The 21,628-nt window shown below is 36.7% G+C and overlaps 1 protein-coding gene across 1 annotated transcript; it reads left to right on the top strand.

Moving 5' to 3' along the window:
* Positions 1-5,806: 5,806 nt before the first annotated feature.
* On the top strand, positions 5,807-20,721 carry LOC139954864 (interferon-induced very large GTPase 1-like). Its single transcript, XM_071954833.1, has 4 exons — positions 5,807-5,957; positions 9,923-10,023; positions 12,866-12,917; positions 14,796-20,721. Exons 3-4 carry the CDS (start codon positions 12,866-12,868, stop codon positions 19,547-19,549), a joined length of 4,806 nt encoding a protein of 1,601 aa, XP_071810934.1. The 5' UTR covers positions 5,807-5,957; positions 9,923-10,023; the 3' UTR covers positions 19,550-20,721.
* Positions 20,722-21,628: the final 907 nt, after the last annotated feature.

Here is a 21,628-nt window from a genome sequence, read left to right as displayed (position 1 = left end):
CCGAAAGCCCCACTTTTGAAGGTTTTAAGCCCATTACTTGTTGAGAATTTGAAAATTCACATTTCTCGTGAATAAAATCACTTGAAAACATACCCATAATGTTGCAGAAAATTCAATCTATGGACAAGCAATATAGAAAAACCTCCTTGAACCCCTAACAGAGAGGTCAAAGTTGCACGAGTAGAGTAAAGTATGATGAAGAATGTTGGTGAGGAAATTTTGGAAAATTCCGACACAGTTAATTTATTGGTGTAGAAATATTGCAACCTCTTATAATGACTATTATAAAACTTGGTTGAAGGAAATGAAAAATAGGAGATATTTCCGATATGAGGTATATCGAAAGCGAACACTACACACATAGGCGTAGGTCCCGTAGGAGGCGGTGGCTGCAGCCCCCCTCCCCCCCCCCCCCGCAACCAAAGTTTTCCCCATCTTTTTCGGGCACTTACTGAAAGAAAAATAAATAGCAATGAATAGCTTAAAAATGATCTCCTTGGTAATTAAAATAAAGTTGTAAGCTTGGCTGACATTACTACTGTAAAAGAGAGTTTTGACATAAATGGATCTGTATGATTTTTCTCCATCTACATAAGACATTTGGTTGTTTACATAGCATCCAGCGGTATACTGTGGAACTTTGACGGACCGTTCGGTACACGATACCATGCACTGTAATGACCGATGCTTGCTTATACGATATTGGCATTGATATGTTGAATGCGCGCAATGCGCGCGAAAAATTTTGGCTTTTTTTCGGGCAAGTCATTACAGCCCCCAAATCCAATTGGGCTCCTACACCTTTAGTTACACACATAGACAGTTTTTGAGGTTGGTCATCGTGGAACATGTATTTCAATGCTCACTGATATGATATTATATCTGCTCTTTGCTTTACAAATTCGAACAGGCGTGTAGCTAGTAATTGCCAAGGGAGGGGCGAAGCCTGTAGGCAAACTATCTAAGCGAAGCGCCACCATGAGTTGGCGCGAAGCGTATAGGAAAAATTTTGGCCTAAAATGCCTCCCAGATCGCTGGAAATGACACTTCCCAGGCCTTGTAAGCTTCATCTAAGCATTGTCTATTTTGAAATTACTAGTGATGTCATAAAGAAAATTTGCTCGGGGGGGGGGGCGGTCGCCCTCTTCCCGAAATGCGTCATGTACCCCGGCGACTCGGTCGAGTTCAAGACCAGCCACACTTGGTTCCATATAGCACATTTGTACAATTGTTTAAGGCGTCCATACACACACACGCGTTATGATATACCATATGTAGTATTTATATATATACATTAGTGAGAGAGGAAAAATGGAAACGTCAAAAATGGAGTTGTCGGTGTAAGGGGTAGGGTGAGGCGCACACCCCCTCCGTAATCCTTGATCCGTCACTGGCTACCCTGTGTATATAATAGGGATCAGCGCTGTAATGATGTCACTGTTCCTCTTTCTCTTCCCGTTGTCTCGGCGTTTTTCTTTTCTCCCTCCTTTTTTTCCTTTTTCTCTTTTTTCTTTTTCCTTTCCCTTCCTTCCTCTCCTCCTTTTCTTTTTTTCCCCCTCCTTTTCTCTTTTTTCTTCTCTTTTTTCTCTCCTCTTTTCCTTACCCGGGGGGCGCGCGCCCCCAACGCCCCCCCTGGATACGCACCTGCAAATGAAAAGAAGTCAAATGCTGTGGGTCGTAGTTTTGTTTCTGCATTAGAACTTTCTTTAAGCATTAAAGTATATGAATATGCGTGATAGACGTCAATTGTAAAATAGTTCATGTTGAAATTTTCATGTTGGAATTTCAGACGTGTCGACTCGAACTGTCGACATGTCATCTAAATACTTCGGGGTTCCTTCTCACAATCTCGACATTTTCTCTGGTTATTGGGCGTTTAAGTCGAAATCTTACCGTACTAAATCCAAATTTTGACTGTTTGTCCCGAATTGTTGACGTTAAATATAAACATTTCTAAAAATTGTTGTCCATGTAAAAGCTTAAAATGTAATAAGAAAAAAATACTGTCGAGCATACAATAATTTACCACTATGGAAGTCACAACTTAGAGCAGCTTTAAACATGAATGATAGTATTATGGTAAAGTTACAACATAAATCTCAATTAAATATACCACCTCATATAACAATAAGACTATAACCTTGAGCTTAAATGTCATTGAAGGAACACTATCTCTCAATATCATGCACTGGTACAATACATTTTAATGAACTTAACATAGGTTATTTGGTAATATATAGATTAAGAACCAGGAATGATAACATGTATTAATAGAATCAACTTAACCAGGTGTTCGAGTCGTTTACATTCGACCAGGTAATACACAGTGGCAATACATTTGGAATCTCGACTCTAAACAACTTGCGATACATAACCACCGAAGTACTCACCAACCCAACAAGATCATTTAAGTGGCGGATCCAGGGTAACGGGTGACAGCGGCCTAGTATAGAATGTTCGAGTACACAGAACCTATACCAAATAAATATTTACACACAAATAATAAAAAAGTACCAATCCACCGGCAATTGACCTGGAGAAACTTTGCATAGATTAGACATAATAACCGCACAATTACACTCAGCGACGTAGCCAGGAATTTTAAGGGGGGAGCACTTTTTGCGATTTATATGGATTTTCAAAGTTATAGGCACGACTATCTGAGCTCCGCGCCACCATCGGTTGGCGCGGAGCGTACAAGAAAATTTTTGGTTTTACAAACCCCCCAGATGGCCGGAAACGGCCCTTCCCGAATTCTGGTTTCCTGGCCTCTTGCTAACTTGAGACACCTCATTCAATATCACTTTTAAACCCCAAAACAAACGAGTTAAAATAGTACGTAATTCAATAATACATAATGTATTAAAATTAGCAAGGTACACAAGGGCGGCGGAAGCACTTTTAAGCTGGGGGGGGGGGGAGGGCACCGACGTCAAAGGGCACTTTGCAGAATTTCGATTGGACTGATGCAGCCTGATATTTAGTACCCTTTATAATCTTATTGTATTATCTTATTTGCGTATACACATCACTCCATCAACGCCCCCCCCCCCCCCGTCTTAGTAGTCTTACTTTTAACTTCTGATACTTGTAGATACAAAGATAGGCCAGAAATGTCTTTGATACAACCATAGCCAGTAATTGTCTTTGATACAACTGTAGCTAGTAAATGTTTATCGAAAGGCTGTTTTGGAACTTGGAACGCCGATCGTGACAACAACAGGCAACAAAGTGCTGCAGCTCTATACATATAAAGTCTGTTAATCAACGATAGGCTTACATGACTGTGGAATGTTCTCAACTGAAATTTTATTTGCGTAAACGGGTTCTTAAGTAGATGTTAAAAAACTGACAAGATCGTATCCTAGTCTTTTTCGGCGGGTAGAGTATTGAATGAAACGGTACGCGATATGAATGACAGCCTAGATGACAGAAGAATAGGTCACCTAATTTAGCCATAATCTTGCTACGTTCATTTCAATAGTTCTTCCTGTCTAGACTCTTAAACTCGTCCAGCAAGCTTATGGATTTGAATTATGGGTGTTTTAATAAAAAAGAAAACTTGGCCAAAAAAAGTGTAGGCCCGGGCCTACAGTGCTACATACTGGCTACGCCCCTGATAGTTCTAAATTAGGATTAGATCTCTTACTGAAATATCGCTGACCTAATAAGGTGATCAAGAGTACAAGTTTTATGTAGAAAAAGGGCACATTTTTAACCTGAGGAAAAAATGGGGGGGGGCACTTGCCCCCTGTTCCCCCCGGTTCCGCCGCCCTTGAAGGTACATGAACAGAGTAGTCTTTGATACAACTGTAGCTAGTAAATGTTTAAGTTAGCCTAATAAGAGAAGGCGAGAGCTATCCGACGATTGCCATCTGATGAAAATTTCTCAAGTGTTTTCTCAACTGAAATATTATCTGCGTAAACGGGTTCTTAACTACATGTTAAAAAACTGACAAGATCGGATCCTATAGTCTTTTTTCGGCGGGTAGAGTATTGAATGAAATCGTGCTACATACTGGCTATGCCCTGATCATATGATACCATTATCAGCAGATTTTGTTTCCTGTTTAAATTCTTTTACATGTTCTTTTACATAATATATCAAAAAGACAAACATAGTGCTCTTTACAAGTTTTCCAGTAGGATGATTCTTGTTTATTGTCCAATGTCTGGACTTTAATACATTTGACGAACTTAACTGATAGACAATATAAACTTTCATATTTTGTAATACAGCCAGATATGCAGTGGCCTAAAAACAAATATCGTTATCGCAGTGTATTAGCAGTGTAATAATTATTTATAGGAAGTGCGTATCACGTACGATTGCTAGCTTAGCTTCATAACATGCTGTTCGTGCAACAACTTAGGACGACTCATTGAACGAGCGTAGTCGACGTTGTTGTGCATACAGTTCGTGACATACCATATAGTGCGGTTAGGTAGGCAATATGTATTTTATTACGCAGTGGCCAACTGTAGGCTTGTAATTGGCTATAAGCTAAATTTAGCTTATTGCATCTGCCAAACCATGGAGTTTATAGCGCCATGGCCAAACTAAGTAAGTAGTTGAATCAGTAGGCGTGAATGTTACTACGATTACAATCGAGTTAACGGAGCCGACGAGTATTCAAGATCAAAAGAGCACTGACAAAATACCATGCTAAAAAAACGACAGTTTAAAAAAAAAAAAAAAAAATCGACACTGATAGGGGGTAGCGGCCGCTCCCCCTGCTCCCCCCTGGCTACGTCCCTGATTACACTTAAAGTGTAATATGAAACAATGAACAGTACATATTCTTCAAAGTAGTTAACATATAAAACAACTATACAATAAAAGAAATCAAATTGGAAACAAGTTTAATAATCCATAAATCCTCAAAGCTATCATATAGTATCGCCATATAATCTATACATGGGACCATGTGGTCCGATGAAAAGGGTCCATTGAATGGCCGCCATGTTGTTTATAGAGAACAAAGAATTTGTTACGTTGTGTATACCGAACATCTCTCATGTCCCTCCTAATATACCAAATATAATAGCATGCATAAAATCATACTTTACACTCGTCACTTACTCATTTAAGGATCCGATAATTAATACAATGTGACATAATTATGAAGTGATGAAATAATTTAACGTAATGATAGCTAACGCTAAATTTCGTGGATTAGGTAACCTTACACAAATCTAATACAGATCGTTATACATAGCTGTAACGTTGACAACAATATTCAATTTATGGTTTGAAATACTTCCTAATTCTTATTTCATACCGGAACGCATTACCTTCTTTTTTTACTTCTATTTAAATACTTTCACGTTTCTTTGTTCGTTTATTTGGAAACCCACGCTCAGAATATCTGGGATGCACCACGCTAGCGTGCCTACCATTCAGCGTAGTAATACAGTTCACATCACTACCTGCCAACTGATGGAGTAATGTACATGTATACAATGTCGTAACTACATTAACTGCAGCACGATACTATTATGTAGGGTGAAGAGGGTGTCAAGCAATTGGTCAATAATGTTACCCCCTTGAGGATATAGAAGTAGTACCAAGCTCTGAATATTCAAAACTTCACCTCACTAAAGTAACTGCTGGTGCTGGTGATGATTTGCTGATAGCATTTGTAGGACGGACCCAAATGCAGCAACGGTATCCTAATAAGGTTATGTTTACCAGTTTCAGTAAAAAAATTATTCACATATCTAATAACATATGAATATTCATGCAGTTTAAGTTGCGTTGACGAAGGAAACTGACTATTTGATTGGAACTCACTGCAACTAATTAACATACCACAGATAAGCATCCTCATATAAGAATCCACTTGCCGAAGAATTTGCCATTACACGGTTCGAACCAGACAACGCCATATTTCCAGCTTTTACATCCGAGCTGTATCTACTATGGAAAATCTCGCTCATCGATAATAGCATTACAGGTAAGTTTGACATTTTCTTCTACACAACGATCAGCATTTACAAATATTCATAATGTTAACTGCTAAACGACAGCCCGAATCAATGTCTGACAATTTTAATTCCTTGCCCATTTACACTCTGATTGGCATGTGCTCCTCAGCTGATCGTTCACAAACCTAAGGATAATTACACGGTAATCTCTCCGGTGAATGAAAATAAGTTGAAAACAATGTATCTCAGCAAGCTTGATACCAATCCTAGCTATCTGCCTTGCTAGTTCGAAGCAAACGAATCAGATCAAATATGGTATTGTAAGAAGCCATTCTGTGTAAACACCACTTGGTAAGATGATGCCAAACTTTTGGAGAAAGCAAACTTTCAGCCTGAAGTATATTGACAAGGGTGCGATCAACAACGCTAACCTCATTTAGCAAAGCTGGCATTATAATGTTCTCAATAACATTGCGTTATAAGCGGACATCAAGGCCAAATATGCGTAATGTTAGTAATAGTACCCTAAGAGCAGTGATTCAAGGAATCGAAACAACGAATGACAGTTATACTAGTTGGCAAGCCAATGTGAGAACAATGTGACGACGATATAAACATATACGTAACGTCTAACTGCTACTAGGTCCATGCATGATGTTACTGATCAAGAATACAACATGTATTCAAGAAGTGGACGTTCAAAGCAACAATAGACGTCTGATAAATTGAGGTCATTGTAGCCATAGTACTAGAAATGTTAACTAATCTTTTTAATTTCATGGTGGAATTGTGCTTACGAAAGTAAATATATAACTTGGCGTAGTATGTATAGTGTACTATACTAAGTACGTATCCGTAGTACAAGTCAATGAACGTAACGTAATACACTCACGGCGATGTAACCCTATCGTTTGATGCACTCGGCCTAAGGCCGCGTGTATTGTTTGGGTTATACTTGTTTCCTGCATTATCAAGTGATAAACGCCGTGGACTGTTATTAACTCCTAACTACATTTTGTATTTATTGCATATTTTTGCTATTACTAATAAAAATAAACAGCATTAATTAGCTGAAAGAAACACTTCGTAAATATATTTATATGCGAATACATTATAACAAATGGCGCGTTGTTGATTCTAGGAGGGATACCTGTTAGAGTCACACGTGAAGGCTCGATGACAGGTGAATATAAAACTTTAAAGTTAAAAATCGTTAAGTGTGAATTCCGAATAAATTAAACTCTGTCAAGTTAATTTCACCTAAGATGGTTAATGAATTCTCTTTGAAATCGATTCTTATTATATTTCATATAATAGAACCTAGGGAAGTTTTACAAAATTTGAAACCATTACATCTTAATTCTTAGCTGGCCAGTGCAACGAAAACCATTGTCATGTGATCTCTGTATCGACAAATGTCAAGCTAATATCTGATATTAATGTTCAACATATCCACAGTGGACTTTAATCAAACTTTGCAGAGATATAATTCCAGCCGTTGATATCGTATAATGCTAGGGTGGTAGGAGCGATTTGCTATGTGTTATGTGTCACCCCCCTCCCCTCCCCACCCAATATCTTCTACAAGTTAAGGAATAATCAGAGCAGTTAGTTATACAGAGTAACATGAAACAACAACATTAGAAAAACGAACTAAAAAACTTGTCTTTGCTTAAATGTCAAATAACTTCGGATTTTTTTTTAACATTTTCTGTTATTTATTGTAATTCGAAGTTATTAGTCTGTTTGTCTTTTTTTCCCAAACATCATCACACAATAATTTGTTAATTCTAAACCGGACAAGCAAAGACAACATTATAAGGAAAAGAGAAGAGATAATAGTAAAGGAAAGCTGCCTGCAAATTATATGCATAACGTATGTTGTGATCCTTTAGGAGGGCATGGAAGGATTGTTGCGCGAGAGGAGTAGGCCTACACAAGAGCGTGTAGCCCGTCGAAACTGGAATAATGATTGCAACAATGCAGGCATATATCCGATGAAACATAAACATTTTTAATAGTGGTGGATGTCATAGGAAGAGGAAAATAACGGTGCCAAATGATGGAAACGAAGTTAAATTTTCATATTTCGATTCTATTAAACGAATAACAGTTTAATTCTAGAGCAGTAAGTGCCGTCACAAATAATTGTACAATAAGAAAGAAAAAAGAGAGCATGTATGTTATAAAAGGAACTAAAATTTATTCAGGCGAATAACACGAAGACGTGTAATAATACCTGTCATTTGACATTTTCTCGATAAATATAATTTAACCACACCGCCTGGAATAACAACACCTGGGAGTTTAACAACTTGAGAAGAAGAGGTAACATAAAAATCGACACTTTGAATAAAAGGATCCAATACCTTAAACATCAAATATTGAGAACGGAAAATTCTGGAGGTAGTTTTCTTATCATTCGGTAGCAGATTCTTTGTACGAACCAGGCGCGTAATTGGTAGTTCGCCTGGACATTGTCTACAGTAGCTTTTGGTCAGCTAACATTCAGGACTGTAAGGCTCATAATGACTCCTGTATTTCATAAAAGGAGCTCAAACATTGCGCTATGAGATCATTGTTATTGTATGTTTTATTCTCATCTGCTCATCCCTGATATTTTATAGGTTTCTATGTTTCCGATAAAGTGAATGTGCTCAAATACACAATAGTACTCTTTAACTCTACTTATCATACTTATGACACCATGTATGTACTTGTATAACATATGTATAACAAGATGACTTTATTCCTGTGTGTCTGTTTTGGGTTTAAGCTTCAATTTTATTAATCATGATCAAGGCTCAAAGTTACACCAGGATGGTAAATAGATAAGGTTTTTACTAATCACTTGTCAGTTGTGACTTTTGGTTAAATATGTTTATGACTGAAATATCAATTTCAGCTACTAAAAAGAAGTAAAGTTGAAGACTTCTAGATTTGAACCCCACGGCCTCCGCTGGGGCTTTGCCCCTTGACCCCATCAGGGGCCGTAAGATGGACCCCTGGACCCCACCCGACAAAAGCACATTCTTTTTGTTTTATCCATGCTGAGTCCTTTATGTGCCCCGTTTTTCAATTGCGATTGACGCCCCTGGCTGGTCCTTATTGATAAAAAAAAAAACGGATTTCTGTTGGAAAGATAACTGTTAAAAACAATAGAGCAATTGACCCGAGCCCCATGAAACTCATGTTCATGAAGAATTGCGAAATCCAAATACATTTAATTATAAAGGTTTACATTGGTTAAAAACACCAAAGAAGCAACACACACATTATGACACTAGATTTAGTCTACAAAGCTCAGTCTGTGTTTCCAGTAAAAGTAGAGAACATACCGTCAAAAGAAAACAGTAACATTACTTTGCAATATTTAACGCTTCAACTCACGCAGTTTGTCTACTTCCAACGACGCCAATCTACTTTATGAGATTAGAAACATGTAGTACAAACACCAGTAGGTTGAAGAGATTTTAAATGGAAATAAAATACTGATGCCTTCCAATATGCCAGACAAATGTTACAATTTTAAGCATATTTAGCATCTAATGGGTACAACGCATTGCCACAGAACTAATGTTAAAGTGTCAGTTACAGCAACATTTCTACAACAAAGCTTCCAAAAATATTGAAGAGCAAAACTACTGTAAAGACCGACTCATTAAATTTAACAGGATAACAAGCAATGATGGGTCCGTTTTACTTCAATGGAAGAAAGAAAAAAAAACATTTTTTTCCCCTTACACTGTCATACTCTTGGCGTATATTTTGAAACCATTAAAGTCAACACATGAAATGAACCCCATATCAAGTCTATACCCCAACTTTCCCTGTTGAGTGAAAGGATTTCCTTCGAACGATTTATAATTTTATTAAAACAAGCGAAAAGGTTGCTATTGTCAGCTCAAATGCAATGATTAATATAATTAATATGGGAGACTAGTTCAATTCGGAAGAATTACTTTGATTCATTCTGCTTTGTTGATTATTAAAGGAGGACGGCGAAACGAAACAGTAATAGAAACAGAGAACCCGGATGAAGATGATGTGATCGACGCTGCTACAGGCACGACTTCCCAGCAAAATATCGATGAGGTACTTTTAATATTATGTACTGTTGAATAGAATCATGTGAATAAAATATTTTACACAAATTTTATTGCAAGCGATAAGTCATTCTTCATTGTTGGTTACGATATTCGATATCATTATGTGTTACTATTGTCAAGAGAGTAACATCATTCTGATATAGCTGCACGTAAGTTCATTATAAATAGTACCAGGTGCGTATCAAGGGGGGGGCGTTGGGGGCGCGCGCCCCCCGGGTAAGGAAAAGAGGAGAGAAAAAAAGAGAAGAAAAAAGGGAAAGGAGGGGGAAAAAAGGAAAAGGAGGAGAGGAAGGAAGGGAAAAGAAAAGAAAAAAAGAGAGAAAAAGGAGAAAAGAGGGAGTAGAAGATAGCCAAGACCTCGGGAAGAGAAAGAGGAACAGTCATAGTTAAAGCGCTGATCCCTATTATATACACAGGGTAGCCAGTGACAGATCAAGGATTACGGAGGGGGTGTGCGCCTCACCCTACCCCTTACACCGACAACTCCATTTTTGACGTTTCCATTTTTCCTCTCTCACTAATGTATCTATATAAATACTATATATGGTTTATCATAACGCGTGTGTGTGTGGACGCCTTAAACAATTGTACAATTGTGCTATATGGAACCAACTGTGGCTGGTCTTGAACTCGACCGACTCGTCGGGGAACATGACGCATTTCGGGAAGGGGGCGACCGCCCCCCCCCCCGAGCAAATGTTCTTTATGACATCGCTAGTAATTTCAAAATAGACAATGCTTAGATGCAACTTACAAGGCCTGGGAAGTGTCATTTCCAGCGATCTGGGAGGCATTTTCGGCCAAAATTTTTCTTGTACGCTTTGCGCCAACTCATGGTGGCGCTTCGCTAGATAGTTTGCCTACAGGCTTCGCCCCTCCCTTGGCAATTACTCGCTACACGCCTGTTCGAATTTGTAAAGCAAAGAGCAGATATAATTTCATATCAGTGAGCATTGAAATGCATGTTCCACGATGAACAGCCTCAAAAACTGTCTATGTGTGTAGTCAAAGGCGTAGGAGCCAAATTGGATTTGGGGGCTGTAATGACTTGCCCTGGAAAAAAGTGAAAATTTTCGCGCGCATTGCGCGTGTTCAACATATCGATGCCAATATCATATAGGCAAGCATCTGTCATTATATTGGATGGCATCGTGTACCTTACGGTCCGTGAAAGTTGCACAGTATACCGCCGGATGCTAATGTAAACAACCAAATGTCTTATGTAGATGGAGAAAAAGCATACAGATCCATTTATGTCAATACTCTCTTTTACAGTAGTAATGTCGGCCAAGCTTAGAACTTTATTTTAATTACCAAGGAGATCATTTGTAAGCTATTGTTGCTATTTATTTTTCTTTCAGTAGGTGCCCGAAAAAAAATGGGAAATAATTTGGTTGCGGAGGGGGGGGGGGCTGCAGCCCCGCCTCCTACTGGACCTACGCCTATGTGTGTAGTGTTCGGTGTCGATATACCTGATATAGGAAATATCTGGTATATTTCTGTTCCTTCAACGAAGTTTTATAATAGCCATTATAAGAGGTTTTAATATTTCTACATCAATAAATTAACTGTGTCTGAATTTTCGAAAATTTCCTCACCAACATTCTTCATCATACTTTCCTCTACTCTTGCAATTTTGACCTGTCTGTTAGGGGTTGCAGGAGGTTTTTCTATATTGGTTGTCCATAGATTGAATTTTGTGCAACATTAGAGGTATGCTTTTAAGTGATTTTATTCACGAGAAATGTGAATTTTCAAATTCTGAACAAATAATGGGCTTAAAACCTTCAAAAGTGGGGCTTTCGGATATTGTGGGCCGTGACGTAGAATCAGCTACAAAAGCAATGATCCATAGGACATGCAATCAGGTCGAACATGATGTGTGACTGGTGACAATCTTCAAAAAGGTTATGGATGGAAAAAAACTTTTGGGAAATACTTGGTTCTCAGGCAAAAGGGTACATCTGGTTGCTCATTTTCAAGCCCGAGAAGTGCCATTTCCGGTGATCTGGGGGGTATCAAAACCAGAAAATTTCTTGTACGCTCCGCGCCAACCGATGGTGGCGCTCCGCTTAGATAGTAATTCGCGCCCCCCGGGTTAGAAAATCCTGGATACGCGCCTGAGTACTGTGCACAGATGTCCCATTTAACATTTGCTGTCTACAAAGATCCATTAAGTTAAATTGATGATAGCAGCTTATAATTGCAGGAATAGATTTTAATATCCTAAACGGAGAAATGCTTTCAGTTTAATTAAAAACCACTCTTACCAAAAATCTTGTGTTGCTGTCTTTTGTGGAACAACTGTTTTGAGCTCATCTCAGTATCTTCTTAATTGTTATATGCCATTTAATATCAGCTCTAAACTTAATCAAATCTGTTTCGCTGACAGATCTAACTGATTTTACACGTTCAGTTGCAGTTTCATTGAATACCACGCTTAGCAGAAATGTCTCTCTTGTTAAGATTAACTACTACAAAGTTTTGTAGTCAAGCTTTTTCTAAATGGATGTTCCTCAGTTGCTTAATCCCAGTTTTATGTTAAGTAATAATAGATAAACTTGACGACCAATAAATTACTTTAATGTTATGTTAAACTAACTTAAACTTTGATATCAATATAGACACATTTGCACGACAAACAGGTTTCTTCAAACATCCGTCTTGGTATTTTTTTTGTGGATAAAGTGCAATTGATGATCATAATGTCAAACTATTTTAACTATGTGCGAAGGTTAGTAGCCAATTATAGCCCCGGGAGTAATTGAGACGTCACGTTGTAAATAACATTTGAACACACTTTATTCATCCTTAATCCTTCATTTCAGATGGCCGGCAATATAGAGAACAACACCAGTGAGTCGGAACAAGAATCTCACGGTAAGGCAATGAACAATACTTAGGCTTCAGCTACTTGTAATACCACCCCCCCCCTCCCCTCCCAATCTCTCTCTCACACACACACACCAGTACAAGATCTTTGAGAAAACTATCAGCAATCCACACAAAGAAGCTCAGACAAAATGTAGGCAAACACTATCAATGTAGTGAAGGGTTCAAAAAGAACAACGCTAATGCTTAGAGCTTTGACTGACTGAGAAAATATCTCTTTGAGAACATAAACAAGTTTTCAATTGAATTACACTTGTTAACTCAGTGTAATTGAAGACGTCTTTAGACACGCATTCTACTCCAAGTGATAATGCCGTCGCAAGGCAATCTAACAGTTCAGCTTTATCTATATATGATTTTGCAGCATAAACCTGATATGTCGCTCCATCAACAGTGAAGTTGTTCCATACCATTATGCCAAATGATAAGTCGATTATTTTTTTTTATTTATTTATTTTTTTTTGGGGGGGGGGGTCCTTGTCTACTCTTATTTCAACTCTAATTGTCACAGATAGAACCGACAGATGTTAAGCAGAACTGCCTAAACACTCAAGCAAAAAGACCGGTAGAAGGATGATAATTAGAGGCTATTAAATGTATAAACACTAAAGTATTTAAGATAAGGAAAAGAGAAACAGTATAAGAAAGCTAATCTTGCTAGAAATGGTTACTATTCGTAGAACAGCATTTAGAAAGGATGATACAAATGGAACTGCTGAACAAATTGAATGGGAAGTTAAAGTTACCAGAATTCCAAAATGAATTAAGATAGCTAATCCTTTGTAGGCAACACATTATTTAGCTTAAATCAAATCATGGTAGCATAAGAATAAATTACAAGCATAGGTATTACTAGCAATATGTCTCTTAAAGTTAACATCTAGTTCAGTGTTGAATCAAACGTACTAGATGGTATTTCTATTCACGGTGAGTCTCGGATAAGTCCATTCAGTATATTATGCTCTGTTTCTACTGCTCCCTTTGCTTGGCATCCCTTGTCGGTAATAAGATAATAAGGTTTGTTGTTAAGCTACGTCACGTCTCCCTGTATTCGTCTAGAGAAGTAGCTTGTAGCTTTATTTTTCGCATGTTCGTTAAAGAAACTTGTGGAAAATAGTCTACATATATGTGTGTATTACGTTATCGTGATCATATCTATATTTGTTTGCTTCAGTGCATAGTTTTCCGCAAACTACGTTTCATGTGTGCGTAAAACATTTCCAATGCAGTTTGTCACTGAGATGCTATTAATTAGAGTTTATTCGTGCAGCAAAGACCGTGTTAACTGTAAAGAATGTTCTTTGATCAATGTATGATACAGATCCCGTATTTTGATGAACGTTCTGGGTCATTCTCTAATATTTGTATCGTTTTACAAACTGTTCGACTTAGTAAATCAAAAACAATCAGCATGAGAGAAAAATGATATCCAGTTAGCTGTTGTCAAGAGTTCTTTATGGTGCAAATGTTTGAATGAACATATCATATACTGACAGTAGTAATGGTTACTGTGAGAGTAAGCATGTTGTCTTTGCTTAACTCTCACGCTCCGAAATGCCATTATTGCGGGTGCATGTACTCACTGGAAGTAAGGTTGGTTTACAGTGACTTTCACCATTACCTACACTCGTTTCTCGCTGCTGCAAGAAATATTCCGAGAATAAATGTAGCAATACTTAGTCGGAAAGTTATTTGTGACTAGCAACATCGTATTAGTTCGTGTATATACGAGGTACTTACAATTTTGGTATATTTCCAGATAGAGACACACATTACAATTGTGAATTGTACATGTATCGTTTCAAATTTTTACGAGTTCAGTTTGGCTTTGACATCAATTTAAGTATATACTCTAATATTCGATAGATACAGAAACTGAAGAAGATTTTCTGGAATACTTGGAAGAGGTTGGTCTAAAGGACTATTTCCCACGGAAGCTCACCCTGAAAGCGGCCACAGAGGTACGGCTGATCCCAAGCGACGATTCAAAAAAAGAGGGGGAAAAAGAGGGAAAAAAAGAGGGAAAAAAAGAGGGAAAAAAAGAGGGAGAAAAAGAGAAAAGAAAAGATTTACCTTTTCTGTTTATCAGTAAGCTAACCTCACTAGACAGTAGGATTACATGGAAAGAGAATCTTCACATAGAAGGTAGTGTAAGAGATTTCATATATGCAATTCTTCATTGTTCCGATGATCATTTAAGACAACATTTGCTGGAGAAATTTGCATCTTGTCAACTTGCCTTGCCAGTCTTATTACCTGGGGTAAGAGATGACGCAAAACCAGAGCTGCTTACTTGGGCACTAAGTCGTGTGGTGAAAAAATGGAAAGAAAATGCAACATCTCTTGCTCCAGAGAAACGTATGGTAAGTGAGCCTGTATTTACCACTGCATTCATAAGATTTGGTGATATTCCAATCTCCAAGTCGTCTATTTTAAATAATGTCATTGGTAGAGCTCAAGGTAATGAAACGTTTCGATATTTTCTGTCTTATGAAGAAGAAAGAGAGTACGTTTACCATTGTTGTGGATCAGTAGAAGCCCAATGGTATCTGCCAATGTACGGCAGAAATGAGGAATTGTTGAAAAAAGTTACATTATTGTTAAATCTGAGAGGTGATTCCAAAGAATTTACTACCGAAAGTCAATTTATGTGCAGGATAGCTAATGCTTTATTCATATTTGTAGATAAAGACGAAATGGAACACTACAAGGCAGCAATTAGTGATATAAAGAAAAGATGTAAAAATGTTTTCGTGATACATTTGATCGAACAAAAACAAAAACAAGGCAGGCAATCACGTAAGCAACAGCTCAACAGTAGGAGTAAGACTGCACTCAAAATCGATGAAAATGATATTTGTGTTGATTTCGGCGTAGAACGTTCCGAAACAGAACTTGCAAAAATCATTTGTGAGAAGATTGTAAAATACTACGATTACACGAGTCGTGGTGATTACCATTCAATTGAAGACTGGCGAACTAGTTGCTCTAATATAGTAACTGTGGACCAGGACAACGATTCCTATAATACAGCAAAACAATTGCTGCAATCCTCCTTCCCGAAACACAAATCCATAGAGGAAGTGAAAGAAACATATTTACAATTACAAGTCGAATGGGTCAAATGGGTCGAAGCTGATAAAAAACCTTTGTGTCATGGGGAACAAACTGTTGATAGTCAGTTGGCAGCAAAGGACAAAACTAAACGTGACATTAGGGAAATACAAAGACTAAAAGGTTTATCTGCAGAAATGGAGATTTTGTTTCAAAAATTACAAAGAGTTATGTTTGATGAAAATAATCTCTTGCATTACTTCATGTTTTTTTTCCAAACAAACATCGAATTGATGGTCGCCCGTGAAATTCCTCCATTAGTTAAGACAATCAACGAGATGAATACATCACTGCAAAACAAAAAGTCTGCTATAAAGCAAGCTTCGCTCAGCAAACGCGGCGCATTACAAAATGAAATAAAAGAGTTGCAAAAGAAGCTCCTAAAACAAAGCGAACAAGTTAGTAAGAAAAACATTAGTTGCGAACACTTTATTCGTGAGTTAGGACATTTGTATGAAGCAAACCTTGAAGATACAAATTTTGGAGAACGAAAAATATTGCTCGTTAACCTGGCATCAAAATTACTTCTTGCAGGTTACCCATTGGAACTTTTAGATGGGGAAAATGCTTACATTCCCATTAAATGGATATCAGGCGTCTTACAGAACCTCGAAAATACGCTTAATAACCCAAGAATATTTGTTTTGTCTATCATTGGTATCCAGAGTAGTGGAAAGTCTACGTTGTTGAATAGTATGTTTGGGGTCAGGTTTCCGGTACGTGCTGGTAGATGCACACGGGGGTTATACCTACAATTGTTAGAAGTGAATGAAGCATTTCAAAAACAGCTTAATTTTGAGTATCTTCTAACTATTGATACTGAAGGATTGCATTCTCCAGATCGAACTGTTCTTAACGACCACACATTTGACAATTCGATAGCTACTCTGGCCATGTGCATAGGGGACCTTACCCTATTGAATATCGGTCAAGAAACTATTGGCCCAGATATGATTGGCATATTGCAAATAGCTGTCCATGCTTTGATAAGAATGAAGAAAGTCGAATTAGTTTCTAATTGCAGAATCATTCAACAAAGAGTGAGCGACATAGCAGCTGGCGCTAGCAATAAAACTAACATGACTAAAATAAAGGACGCTCTCAACAGAGTTACTCGTACTGCAGCTGCTGAGGAGAAAGTAGATCACATTCAAGATTTTTCAGATGTATTTCCTCTTGCTGAAGAGGATGACTTGCAGTTTTTCCCATGCTTGTGGATGGGTTTAATGTCTCCTCCAAATCCTGGCTACAGTGATAAAATTCACGCCTTAAAGGAAGCCATTTTCAAACCAAAAGTAAATCAACCGGTAATTCCACCTCAGTTTACAATGGCAAAGTTTGTTAGTAGGTTGGAAGATGTATGGGATGCAGTGAAATCAGAAGATTTCGTCTTCCATTTCCAAAATAGTTTTGATGCTCAAAGTAACCAAAGGTTCCGACAAGAGCATAATAAACTTATTGCAAAAATGAGAATTGAGATAATTCAATGGGAACTTAGCAATGTTAGAAATGTTACGAACACTACGAAAGAAGACTTTTACAAAAGGCTGGAGATTGAAATAACTAATAAATGCGAAGATATAAATAAGAAAATAAATGAATACGTAAATGAGCATTCAGACGAAGAGGAGGTGAAAAGACGTCAAGAGAGTATCAAAAATGAAACAATCGACATTGGTAAAGATATTGAAAGAGGCATCAAAGAAAACACAGAGATAAAATTACAAAATGAGGCCGATAAAAAAGGATTGCCAAATTTCATCAGAAAGGCAAAAAAAGAACTGAAAATTGCGGCTAAAGAAGCCGCAAATCAATTAAAGATTTCAAAAACTCCTGAATATTGGAAAAAAAATCATGTGGAATTGGAAAAAACATTTGACGTACTTTGGAATGTAAAAATTCAACAGCTTGAAGAAGAATTCAAAACATCCAAAATAACTGAGGACCAAATCGAGAAGGATTGCGATAACAGTCTTAAAAAACTAATGCTTGGTACAGGACATAGCAAAGCATACAAAGACGAGATGCGAGGAAAATTTGACGATAAAAAACGGTTGAACCTTTGGGAGATGGGGAAGGACTTGGTTAATTGGTTTGGAAGACAGTTTTCGGGATCTAAGGACGGACTGGATAAAGTTCAAAAGGTAGTATTTGAAATTGTAAATCGTCATAAAAATTATCTTAACAATCACGCAATAGTTCAACCCTTTCAACAAAGTCGCGTAGATACTATTTTACAAGAAGTGTACGTTGCATTAACGCAAAGCAATGTCAATAGTGAATCTGTGGCCAGTACCCTTCGTGCAATCCAGCATGAGGTATGTAAAGTTTGCAAAGATTGTCAACGAAAGTATGAAAGTCACAATTCATTGCAAAGAATGTTTGAAAAAGAGAAAGAATGCTTAAGAGGCGAGTTTATAGGCTTTGTTGATGAAACCATTGAGAGTGAAGCGGCTGTAATACGATCATATTCTGAGTGTATGACTGTTTTGCGAAATGAAACTTTAAATGACTTCTATGTTAAACTCTTAAAACAAATGATGAAAAAAGATTGTTATAATAATAAGCAGAGGATGCTTGGCAGAATTTTAGAAGAGCTCTGTGTTAAGAAAGATCCACAGTTGTATTATGATTTTATAAGGGAAAATCATCATTTCGTTAGCAATTGGTTGAGCCAGAAGGTTCTAAAAGAAATAACAGCACGGCATCGATATTGGGCTACAGAAGTAATAGATACAAAAATCAATGAGATTCTGAGTGATGTTCAATCTGCATTACATACGACCAAATATGAATTGATGGCAGGTGAAGGGGAAAAAACAAAATCCGGGGATTGGGTTAATACATTTCTGAAACACATTTCAGCGTATGGAATGAATATGAAGTTTTCTGTTGACGATTTCAGTCTAAGCGACATTGAAGAATTTACCAAAATGGTGAACATCATGTTTAGTTCGCAATTAAAATTAGATATTACTAAAGGATGGGACTTAGACAAACTAAGTGATCCATTAGTAGCATCTCGGCTTCATTCACAAATGCGGGATGTGGCTCGTGATATCTTAGATCATTTAGATACGTGTAAGGAAGTTTGTCCATTCTGTAAAGTACCATGCCATTTGCAAAGCAGAGAACATAAACACAAAGCTATCTTCCATTACTCACAGGGTGTAGCAGGATATCATTACGAAAAGTCACTTAAACTGATATCCGCTCCGTGCCCAATGTTAGTAGCCTCCGACACTGAATATCGATGCCGCATAGGGCCACCAGAGGAATATAGACCTTACAAGGAGTATGCCAAGGATTACCCTTCTTGGGATATTATCCCAATTACAGAGGAAGCTCCAATAGCTTACTGGAAGTGGGTATTGCAAAATTTTAATGATCAGTTTGCAAAGTTGTACAATGTAAATCCAGCAGACCTTCCAAAAGAATGGCGTACAGTTTCAGACGAAGCTGCTTTACATAGTTTAAGGAAGGAGTACCATCTTACTGAACAGTAACTAGGCAGCAGCATAGGTTATAGTACAAGACTGTACACGTATATTTAAGATACACAATATGCTGTGAACGCAAATAACACCTCGCGCAGTACACATTATCTACGAATCTGATAATACTCAGCAAGGTATCGTTTACGCAAACCGTTTTAAGCTGTATTTAAATTTTATTCCAAAATAAGATGAAAAAGTGGAAACAAAATTAAAAATGAAAAATGAAGGAGATAGCTGGTCGCATAATTTTACCACCACTGTGTACTTCAATTGTCCAGGTTTACGCTTCAATGTGAGCTTCAATGACCTTCAATGTGATTTTGTAACAAAGTATTCAATATGAAGTGACTTCTAGGTTCATCTTTAATTTCAAAATTATTATCAAAAGTTTATGATCATTGTGTCAAACGAATGAGAACAGCAATTTGTAATTTGCACCTCACCAACAATTATATAAATTAAGGCTAATGACTATTTACAAACACAAAACTGTTTTTCTAAAATATTAAGTATTGTTAATGTATAGGAGTAAACAGGCATTTTGACATTTTAAAATCCATCAACGAATATAGCTTATATTTCCAAAAACATTTTTAATGTTTCCTGATACATGCACTTGGAAAACCATGGAAATAATAGTTAATGTATATATTTTTCCCAGAAAGATGTATTCGTTCAAAAAGTTTTCTTTGTTTCGAAACAGCTATTAAATTGTCATCATTAAGCAATATTTACAAATTAACGCACAGCGGTATAAGAAACAAAACTTTTTCTTTTTAAATTTCAAAGAAAATTTTTAACTCTAAAAACTTTTAAGCAAAGAAAATTGTAAATTTGGAAATCATGTATACCTTTATCATGTAAGATATTAGTCCTGGCTCGTAGTATAGTATAATGCATATTGCATATTGTATATTTTGAAAGTATAAACGCACCTTTATACATAACGATGATAGTATTTCTATTCGTAGTTTAGGTAGAATCTTTAATAATTTTTTTTAATATGTAAAACATGCATTGCATTTTACTTATAATACAACAAAATATTAACTTTGATTGCACTACGCTGAACGTGTTGTTTTAATACGTAAAAAATATATATCTATATATGTTTTTTTTTATCACGGAAGTCTAATTGTTTGTTTATTCTAAACTGACACAATCAATAATACAATGTGATATCATAATAATGACACCACCTCTCCTCTTCCCGAGTTGGTTTACTTTCATTATTCTCTCCATCCCTTGTCTATTAATCCCCTTACATCTATCTCTTTGTGTTCACCATGCTCATTAACCTGTCTGTATTCTGTGCGTGTTTTTGTCCCTTCTGTTACTGTACGTTATTTGTCATTAAGCCTCTGAAGCAGATCCTGCTAGGATCGAAACGTCAGGCCAACTTATTTTACACATCATAATAATGTGTTCAAACATGATTAAAATTACGTCTCCTTAGCAAGACTTGATTTTTTCCTTACATATTATTATTTTATCATTGAATAGAAAGTATAATTAATAACTACAGTTAATATTCTTTAATTCTGCTTTAAGAAATAAATTACATATCACTCTGTTCTCCTATTGATCGGAATATATATATTTACGCAGTTCAATAGTAATTTACATTTGATTAAAGACAAGAACTCAAAGCATCCTGGAACAATAGTTCATGTATAAATTTGTTTTAGAAATATGTATAATAATATCGTTAAAGAAAGACGTTTACTTTGTTTCGTAAATAAGTATTAAATTGTTCTTATTATTAATCAACATTAACAAATTTACACAAAGCGGTATAATTTCAATTTGTAACAAATTTAAAAAAAAATATATACCTTTATCATGCAAGATATTAATCCTAGCTTGTAGTTTTAAATAAAACTCACGCACTCCAACAATTTAAGTAGCTCTATGCAGAGTTGAGGTACAAACTTAAATGTTTTCACTACGTACAACATGTTTTGTATATTTTATAACACTATAAATAATGTTAACTCTATTTTTTCTTTGCTGATATGTTGTTTTTAGTCAAAAAGCTGTTAAGTTGTTTTTGCAATCATGGAAGTGTTTATCGTTTTAATAATTCTC

Source organism: Apostichopus japonicus, chromosome 17 (assembly GCF_037975245.1).
Source record: "Apostichopus japonicus isolate 1M-3 chromosome 17, ASM3797524v1, whole genome shotgun sequence".
Classification (NCBI taxonomy): Eukaryota; Metazoa; Echinodermata; class Holothuroidea; order Aspidochirotida; family Stichopodidae; genus Apostichopus; species Apostichopus japonicus.
Note: the sequence above shows the minus strand (reverse complement) of the source record. Positions and strands in the feature narration are given on the sequence as shown.